Source organism: Diceros bicornis, chromosome X (assembly GCF_020826845.1).
Source record: "Diceros bicornis minor isolate mBicDic1 chromosome X, mDicBic1.mat.cur, whole genome shotgun sequence".
Classification (NCBI taxonomy): domain Eukaryota; kingdom Metazoa; phylum Chordata; class Mammalia; order Perissodactyla; family Rhinocerotidae; genus Diceros; species Diceros bicornis.
Window position 1 is genome coordinate 124,461,774 of NC_080781.1, and position 9,984 is coordinate 124,471,757.

At 41.4% G+C, this 9,984-nt stretch overlaps 1 protein-coding gene and 1 non-coding gene across 3 annotated transcripts; both read right to left on the reverse strand.

Moving 5' to 3' along the window:
• Positions 1-511: 511 nt before the first annotated feature.
• Positions 512-6,250, reverse strand: RBMX (RNA binding motif protein X-linked). Of its 2 annotated transcripts, none has more exons than XM_058536845.1 (9): positions 6,131-6,250; positions 4,926-5,080; positions 4,625-4,731; positions 3,593-3,764; positions 2,936-3,088; positions 2,543-2,657; positions 2,325-2,450; positions 2,148-2,230; positions 512-1,518 (listed from the first exon to the last, which is right to left on the reverse strand). In XM_058536845.1, exons 2-9 carry the CDS (start codon positions 5,032-5,034, stop codon positions 1,208-1,210), a joined length of 1,176 nt encoding a protein of 391 aa, XP_058392828.1. In that variant the 5' UTR covers positions 5,035-5,080; positions 6,131-6,250; the 3' UTR covers positions 512-1,207. The 2 variants fall into 2 exon arrangements, with proteins under 2 accessions (XP_058392828.1, XP_058392826.1); XM_058536843.1 differs by having other exon boundaries at positions 4,926-5,054; positions 6,131-6,249.
• LOC131401543 (small nucleolar RNA SNORD61) lies at positions 4,809-4,877 on the reverse strand. The gene has a single exon (XR_009217737.1). It is a non-coding gene; the product is annotated as a small nucleolar RNA SNORD61 (small nucleolar RNA).
• Positions 6,251-9,984: the final 3,734 nt, after the last annotated feature.

Genomic DNA, 9,984 nt, shown 5'->3' on the forward strand with positions numbered 1-9,984 from the left:
TTCATCAAAAATAGACTTAAAAAAAAAAAGATACCCCCTCCCAAGCCCCAGATCGCTATTGGTAAACAACAGCTGTATTATTAAGGCCTTTAAGTGTCATACATGCTTTAAAAAAAAATCCAAGTGTTGAATTTGGAGGACTTCTAATGCTATCGAACACTTTGCTTTTCCAAAAGTTTTTTTTAATCTAGAAAGCATTTCCATTGCCATGAGGTACAGTATGTTTCACTGTACTATGAGGAAGGTTTAAGTGTTCAATTTCGACTTAGACGGAAAAACTAGTTTGCTTTGCTTACCATCTTTGCTGTTTCACAGGCATTTGATGCTTTAAATCTGATGTGGAATGCTGATAGATTCACTTTTTAGAAGTCATAAGCCTTTGAGAAGTTGGAGATAACTTCATTGCTTATCTATTTTCTCCTTTGCAATCAAGCTGTTCCTTAAAAGTGAGACACTACAGAGTTGCAAAAATTTGAAACAGTAAGAGCAAGCATCGTTTGCAGCTTCATGGTTGGTTTTGGCCAAACTTTTTATTTAGTATTGTGTAGTTGCTTAACACACACTTAAATGGTCTTATCGGGGGAGGGGGAAAGGGGAGGTTCTTGTAGATTCCCAAGGAAATGTCAGAAAGGCAAAATATGGCCAGCATTATCCACTTGTTTTGGGTTTACTGGGCGAATAGCACTTTCCTTACATAAGCATCTGATCTCAGCTTTTTCATACTGAGAACATTGAGATTTCAGTTTGAAGATACTCTGAAATCCTAAGAGTAGCATACCCCGACCACCCTCTATATAGAGCTAGCTTGTTTATATAGGCAGAAAGAGTCATCTCTCCATTTTAGATGGCTAGATGTTTGTGGAAGATCTTAAGAATTGCTTGCCTCATTTACTGGGAAAAATCAGATAGGAAGTGGCCTTTAGGGACACTTTTACTTGGAAAATTACAACACTAGTACACAAGTAAAGTCTTAACACATTTAACATTTGCTTGTTGAAAGCAATGTCATAAAATCAAATAAGATTAAACATGTTTTACTTTTTTCCTCACAAGAACATAAAAATTATGGAAGGGGAACTTAACAGGAAATTTAAAAAAGATAACACAATTTTTCCTTTTAGTAGTCCTTGGGTAGTTATGACAGAATAGGTTCCACTTTTTGTTTGTTTCTTTGAACAGGGATTTTGGTCCAAAGTTTTGTTTGTTTTTAATATCTGCTTCTGCCTCCCCCTCTATCAGATCGGCTTCCTCCACGGCCACCACCTCTTGGTGCTCCGCGGCTTGAACTGCTGTAGGAATCACGTGGAGGAGGGTACCCCCTTTCCATAGAAGGGGGAAGCCCTCTTTCTTGTCTGCCAACCCGATCACGACCACTTGAGTAGAGATCACTTCGGCTGCTTGAGTAACTGTCTCGACTTCCACCATATCCGTCACGTGAGCTGCTGTAATCATCATAGCGACTGCTTCCACCATAAGATGGCGGGGGCCCTCGTGTAGGTGGAGCACTACGTGAGTTACCTGCAGGGTCAATGGTCAGGTAATATGGCAACACTATAAATTGTATATATACAACATTTAAATCTGAATTTACAGAATTCTTGTATTAAACGTTTACTTTCTCAACTGGAAGGTTTTAAACTGCCATTGCTGGCCATTACAGGGATTTGCTCATCTGCTGAGATACGGAAATGGATGGGTTTTAATGTTTGTTTGAAAAGACTGAAGACGGTGTGTATTTCAAGAGGATATTCCAGACAGCTTGTTATTTTATAGTAGACACTCAGCCACTTTCCAGTGATAAGTTGCAATTTTGAACTGTAGACTTTCCTTCATATTGCAATGGTAAACATTTGATCTTGTTAATAAAATTTTTAAATTGTATTTTCACTGTTGGGGGAAAACACATAAGGCTGCCAATTTAAGCAAGCAAAATCCCCTCCAAAGCAAGCAAACAGCCTCAAAAAAAAAAAAACTTAGAAAAAACAAAAGCCCCTCACAAAACTAGGAACAGCCCAGCTGATCAAGTTACCCCCTTAAAAGCAAGCGAACATCCCTTTAAAAGCAAGCACCACACAGCCTAATAAACTGGCTCATGAACCTAAAAACTCAAGCTGGTGATATTCAAAGACCCTCAACCAATATCTTACCATAACTCTCATATGAATCTCTGTAGGAACCTCCACTTGGATGATCTGAATAGTCACGATCACGACCATAGCCATCTCTATCACTAGAGTAAAGAGACAAACATGTAAATCCCGAGGCATCGATTTTTACAGCAATTTGTTTTTTTTACATGAAGCCATAGCAGTAAAGAAACTTACCTATAGCCTCTTGATGGATAGTCATCACGTGAACTAGAATGACCATAATCACGGTAAGTATAATCTCTTGGTGGTGGTGCATAATCTCTTGTATCACGAGAACTTGGGTAATCTCTGCTTGAATAGCTAGCAAAACAAAAGTAACTTGGGTCATGCTTTTGATGAGCTCTCCTTCAATCTTAATTATTGAGACAAAAGCTACTACACTTTTCTGTTACCTGTCTTTAGTAGAATATCCATCATCTCTTGGGGACAAATAAACATCTCTACGAGAGGGAAGGGGTTCCCTTCGAGGTGGGCCTCCATAACTATCTCTTCCACGTGACACAGGAGCTAAAAGAAACATAATCATTTTTAAAATACACCCAAAGGGAAAAAATGTGAACTTACATTCAGGCAATGAAGAGTAATGATTTAATATGACAATATGGAGCTAAATCAAGCAATTTTCTTCTCTAAAATTTTCAATTCACAGCCAAATTATTTTCAGTGCTACTTAACTGCATGTACCTAGATCACCTGAGTCCATGAGTCACTTTTACCCATCATTTTTAGATTCGCCTCGAAATCCTTTCTTGTGCTATGGTGGTAGGATAGATTGGAACACTTACCTCTTCCTCCCATTCCACTGCTGCTGCGAACTGGTCCTGAAGGGGCAGATCTTTTAGGAGGAGGACCCCCACTTCGAGGTGGCGGTCCTCTTTTTACTGGAAGTGGTCCCCTGGAAGAACTCATGTTAAAATTCATGGAATAGCCACCATCATCTACATTAGAAGAAAAAAGAAAAACGTGAAAACTCACAAGAACCAAGAAAAGGCCATAAAAGTTTTCTTTGCTTGATCAAAAATAAGACCACTTGTTTAGTTGGGGAATTCTGTTTTAGTTTTCACTTGTACGAGACTGAGCATGATAAGTCTATACAGACTAATAAAATAAAACTGAAGTAGTCTTAAAAGTTACTTCAAAGGAAAACGTGATTTACTTTCATATGCCCAATGCCTATGCCTATCAAAAATTTTTGCAAGGGTTTTGTTCCTACAGGATGAACTACCTGGATAAGGAACAGTATATTGTCCATGGTTTAAAACCTGCAATTTATCTTAGGAGGCCTTCTGTTTTCCTTTTAAGTCACAATAACTTTGGTAGATAAGTGTTCTCAACTTCAAAAGCTGGAGCCTATAAACAAGGACTTAACCAAAAACCCCCATTGGTGTGGCTTTGCAGTTCCTAACTTATACACCAAGCCTGAAGTAGACCCAAGTTATTACCCATGTGCCCTCCACGTGATGGAGGTCCCCTGGTTCCTCCACTTCCTCCTCTTCCACCTCTAAGGCCTCTGGGAGGGCCTCTGCTTCTTGGAGGTGGAGGTGGTCCACGTCTCCCACTTTCAAATGATGGTTTAGTGGCTTGCTCCACCTTGATGGCTTTTCCATCTAAGGACTAAATAATACCAAAATGGTTAATTACATAAACATTTAAAAAGCACTTGGGCCAAGAGAATGTCAGAGGAAATGATGCGAGCAGATGATTTAAATGTGCTTCTGTGATTTGACTTGGTCTCTTAGGATCCTCTGATGTGACAAGAGAAAGGCATATTCCAGATATCCCACCACCCCCTCAGCTTGGGCCCCCGAATAAAGACCCTGGACCAGAACTGAGCAGGACCAGGAGACTAGAGCCCTACCAAGTCCAACTTGGATCAGCTAAACCACAGCCAATTTCCAGCAGCATAAGTATGAAAATAAATGGTTGTTGTTGTTAAGTCATTGGGAAAAAAAAAGAACTTGCAGATCCACTATGCTCTGTAACATCAATATGTCCTTCAAAACGCAGGTGAGTTTTGCTCACCAATTAATCTAAGAAAAAATGCTACAAATATAGTCAATGTTACTATTTCATTTACTCAAAATGTTCACTCAGTCTTTACGGATGACATTGATGATTTGAACCAAAACATAAGGTGGATCCACTGCACTGCTGGTCAGTAAAATGTAAAACAAGGCCAGACAGTTATCGACCTCTTATAAAAATAACCAAAAAGAAAAGCTAAGTTATCGAATCACTTTATGGATCCCAGATAAAATAGTTTCTAATATTCTGAACTGAAACACTTTAAGAGTATAATCCCTAACTTTGGCTACAAAATCTGGTTCTGAAATTACAAAGATCTATGATCAGAGCATCCTGGAAAGGTATGCACTCGAAGACAACAAAATTCAAGGGCTGCCCTAGACCAGACTTGGATAACACATTATGCTATTTTATGCACTAGGAAGCACAGTATCATTGTGCAATCTCACCTTTCCATTCATGTCTCTGGCTGCATCCTTAGCATCTGCTGGGCTTTCAAAGGTGACAAAAGCAAATCCTCTTGATTTGTTGGTCTCGCGATCTTTCATCAAGAGCACTAAAAAAAAGTTTTCGGGGGAAAAAAGTGTTAGTCTAGTTCGAATAAAATAACAAAAGTGTACATCTGTAAAAAGAAAGCTCAGAACTTCTTAGAGGACAAAATACATTATCATTTTGGATCAATGTAATCAAATTCATCATAGCTTACCTTTTTAATTTTAATAGCCTTGAATATACTTTTAGATAACTCACCTTCCACTATTCGTCCATATTTGCCAAACACTGCTTCAAGGGCTTTTTCATTTGTTTCTGTATTGAGGCCACCAATAAAGAGCTTTCCGGGGCGATCTGCTTCAACCATTTTCCTTCCCTGGTGAGAGTCTGGTGAAAAGAATAGTATTACCTCCCTGGAAAAACTTCAAGTTTATCGGACACATGTATTTATGGGTCGCATTTTTGTTTTACTAAAACCACTAATAACTCAAGACATCAAGTGATCTTTCCCAATCCTCAGCAGGACACCAATTTAAGTAGTTTAGGAATAGGTCAGTTTACATTAAACTGGTTAAAAGGGCCAACTTAACTTAATGCCTTCAACCTTAATCCACCTTGGCAGTTTCAATCAAGTAACGGCTACTCAACATTGGAAAAAGTGAATTTTAATCCTTGATTTGTTGCCTTTTAAAAATTTAATTATCACATCCTAATTACCCTAATGGTTATTAAAGACTATCGACTCATTCAAGGTCATGGGCCAGACGCAGGTCCTTTAACACCAAGCCCTCTTCCAAAAACTTTGTCTTTCCTCATTAGGATTCCCTAGTAAATATAAGCAGAAATTTAAAGTTTGAGCCAAGTTACGCCTCCCCTTCATCCAACTACCCCGCAGAAAAGGTTACCGATTGATAAAAAGTGTCAAATCATTTGATACTAAATAACGGAATGTGGAAGGGTACACTGTAACAGCAGCCCAGGACTGCAGCAGAACCCAATTAAAACCCGTCATTAAAAGCCGCGTGGAAAACACAAAATGGCGACACTTGGATTCAGCCCAGAACAAGCGACACCGGTCAAGGGAGTAACTTTTAATAGCAGCGGCTCGGAAAATGCAAAAGGCTTCCTCTCCAAGGCCGCCAACGAACAGGGCTCCCACGTACGAGTGCACGTGCCCGTCGGCAGCGCCAGCCCAATGCAGGTCCCGCGGTCTCGCCTCGTCCCGCTCCAGCCCCGACCTCCGCCACCACCCCCGCAGGCGACAGGCAAACTTTCTCGAGAAGCACACAACGAAACGGAATGCCTACATTTGCCTTCCTTCGACACTCTCAGCTTTATCTAAATAGCTCGGCACCTTTGGGTTCTTAAAATGGCGCCCGCCACCCCCATCTCCCGGGAGCTAATCCCAAGTTCTAACGTGGCGAGAGCGGACGGAAAGCGGAGTCAGGAGAGGATACACGTACCGGAGCGGGGACGACGCTTTCAAGCCCCTACGAGCTCGCCGACAGGGGCTTCCTAGTAGCTCGGCACGAGGGAGGCTGCCGGGTCCGAACACGGAAGAAGGAAGCCGCTGGCACTACTGCGCAACGAGGGCGAACAAAGGAGACAGCAAACTTTATACTGCCCGGGAACGAGGCTGAAGGACCCGGATGGAAACGGAGCTTAGAATTTGAAACGCAAAGGGAGGGGGAGCGGTTCCCAGCCTCCCCATTGGCTGCCTCCTCTGTCACTAACTCTTCGCTCCTCCCATTTTCCCGGGCCCTGTGGTTCTGGACGGCGCCCGTTCTAACCGTTTTCCCAGCCCCCACCCGTGCCCCACAAACCCGCGTTTTTGCTTTCCGCTAAAATGGTTCACGGGCTGCATTTAATAAAGAACTGAAATTTATTGTGTGTTCTAGTGGGCCGGGCACGGTGCTAAACTTTACACCTATTAACTCATTTAATTCTCAAAACAACATGATGAGGGTAGATATTCCTATTATGCCAATTTTGAGGAAATGGAAAACAAGTTTAATAAAATAAACTCTTTTCAAATTGTCTTTAACAAGAGTTTTTATTGAATGGGGGAAATTCTGATAAATAAATACCAAGTGGGAAAAACACGTCCAAAGCGGTAGACGGTTCCTTCATATACGACAATTACTGAACAGCTCTTAAATGGCCGCGAGGATACAACCCAGAACAAGCGAGACAAGGGCAAGATTTAGCAAATAAAAATACAGGACGCCCAGTTAGGTTTGAATTTCAGAAAACAATCTGTTCCTTATAAGTATGTCCCATTATCATATGCAAAAATCTTACTCGTTGTTTATCTGAAATTCAAATTTAACCGGGAATTCTGTATTTTATCCGCCAATCCTACTTGGGAAAGATTACAAAAATGTAAATATTTCCAGTTTTTTTAAAAACTAAAGAAAAAAATTAAATGCAATTAACAAATAAAACAACTGCATGCTGTTATTAGTGTCAAGGGGGAAGTAAACTAGGTGCTTTGATGGACAATATTTGGGAGACCAAGTTTGATTAAGACATCATGGAGGGCCTATGTGAAGAGGTGACTTTGGAGATCAGATCTGAAAGGAGAAAAGAAACCAGCCGTGGGAAAGCTTTCCAGGAAGAGAAGAGAGCACTAAGCACAAAATGGAGGGAAAGAGCTTGCACGTTTCAAGGAACAGAAAGAGATCCAGTGTGACAGGAATTTAATGGGCATAAAATAAGGGAGCCAAGGTAGGCAGATCCTTTGAACCGGTTAAAAGATTGCAGGGGATTAAGGGTGGAAGCAGGGACACGAATGGGGCTGTGAGAACAGACCAGGAGAGAGAGGATGGTGACTTGAATTAGGGTTGTGGCAGTGGCCATGGGGAGGAAGGAACAATGGCTAGGCGTGTGTGGCAGGTAGCAAGGACAGGATATGCTAATGAATCAGATGCACAAGGCCTGGGGTGGAATTGAGGAAACAGGAAGTCATTATGGATGACTGTAAGTATCTGACATTAGTAGGTGATGGCCATTTACCAAAATGGTTGCAAAAGAGCGAGTTTGGGTTGTGGGGGGTGGAGAAATCTGATGCTCAGAGCGGAGATCAGGGCTAAGTTGTTGCTTTAGAAATGGTAATACCCATCAGAATGAATGAGACCACCAAAGAACAGAATAAAACGGGAAAAGAAAAGAAGGCCCAAGATCACACAATATGTACTATAAAAAAAAAAAATATATATATATATATATATATATATGGAGAGAAAATAACTATCAGGAAATATGCTAAAATGTTACCAGTTTATTTGGGGGGAGGTAGAATTTATGGACAATTGTCACTTTTCTTCTTCACAGTTACAATTACTCTGCCCATGGTGAATTATGGTATATGCAAGGCGGGTGGTAATAAATGATGTTCAGGTCGTGGGTAAAATCCCCAAGAAGCTTTGGAACCAGCTCTGCATGATACTAGTACACACTTAGACAAGAATATTTGTTCTTGTGTTTTTTTCCCCCAGCCAAATAATGACAGTAAAGCAAAAGTCATGTCCACTTGCCTTCAGAATGTGTTATGTAAATTATTGGCTCTGGTGATAGTTGGGAATTGGCCAGGTTGACAAGAACCACTTAAATGCCAAGCTCAGCAAACACTCCGCACCCCCAGGTGGAACTAGGAGAACTCCCTCTCCCTGGGCCAGCAGGCACCCTCTTGCGCTGTGCTGTCTCAGATGCAGACAGAAGGACTACAGGACCTTCCCTAGGCTCTGAGACTAAGCCAGGCCTCCCCTAGTCTACGGCAGAACAGGGCGTACTCTACAATAGATGTCCCTGTCCCCCTGGGTCTCAAGAAGGAAATGTGCACCCCTGTGGACCTGATCACTCTAGTCTTTGCAGTTAATGCCCAGGAATGTGGGAGAGGGGGAAGTAGAGTGCTCTAGACACGGGGAACAGCACTTCCAAGGACCAGAAGAGAGAGGGAGGGGGTAGGGGATGGCTAGGTGAGGGAATTGTAGGAAAGGATCATAATGGCTATAGCACAGAGTCAGGACAGAGAGGACAAAGGAAGAAGCTGGAGAGGGAGGCAGAGGGCCTACTGACTAGATCAGAGGGCAGTGGAGAGGGGAGCCTTTTTAAGAGGTGGAGCAAGGTAATCAGATTTCATGTTAGAGAGATCACTGTGGCTGCAGTCTGGAGACTGTATGGGGGAGGAGGGGCAGGAAACAGGGATGTGATGTAATCTGGGAGAGAAGGGACCGTGGGCAAGCTGAGTGTGAGGGACTCTGGCCAACAGGCAGTTGGATAAACAGGTCTCACACTGCCTAAAACTAATCTCAGAATCCCATCCCTCCTCCTCATGGATCTTCCAGATTTTTCCCTTTCCTTCTTTCTTTCTGTTTACTCTTTTGGATTATCATTAAATAGAGTTATATTTTCTCATTACTATAATTTTTCCCTTGACCCGTTGTTTCTCTCCAGATGCCATCTCAATGATTGAGTGATAGACTGAGTCAGCAGTATTACTTCACCACTAGGTATCTTTGGAATATAATCAATGCTAAATAAATGTTGGCTGAATTACTTGCAAGCTCTTTTTATCCTCCATGGTACTTAGTACGAGACAGGTGCATAGTAAGTATTGAGCGAATACTGGTGGCCTTGTCTTAAATTCCAATTTATCTGCAAAGGGCTCACATTTTTTACTGAAACAGACAACAAAACAACAAAAACACTCCCTAGTTTGAAAAGCTTCAACCAGTTAAATGATTAAGAAATAACCCTCAGTCATCAAACTAGGGATCCGCTCTGAGATGCGTAAATTGAAGCTATCTTGTCAACCTTGCATTTTTACGTGAAGGGCAAATGTAAGGTCACTCAGCATCCAGTTGTGTCTGTTTTCCAAACTACAGAAAGATATCCTGCCACGTGTTCTAAAAATGTTATCTGGTATGAAGCAAGAAGGAGGAAGGGAGGAAAGAATTTTATGTGATTAAAGATTGGGAGACTTTCCAAACCACTTTAAGTAGCCACTGTCCAGAGATAGCCTACTTAGCTACAACAAGCAAGGAATAATAACTTTTTAACCAATGATATCTATGTAGGAACTGGCTGAATGAAGATACAGTTCTACTGTATCTTCCTCCGTAATGAAAGAGATGATGTATTTTAACCAAACTTAATACTCAATTAAAAGGAGCTGAAATACGCCTTAAGAAACATTTCAAGTGGGGGGTGGGGAATGATGGATTTTTTCAATAAATTCTGTGGAGATAATTCGAGAACCATTTGAAGGGGAAAAAATGTGGATTCATGCTACACTTTTTACTCTAAAATAAATTTC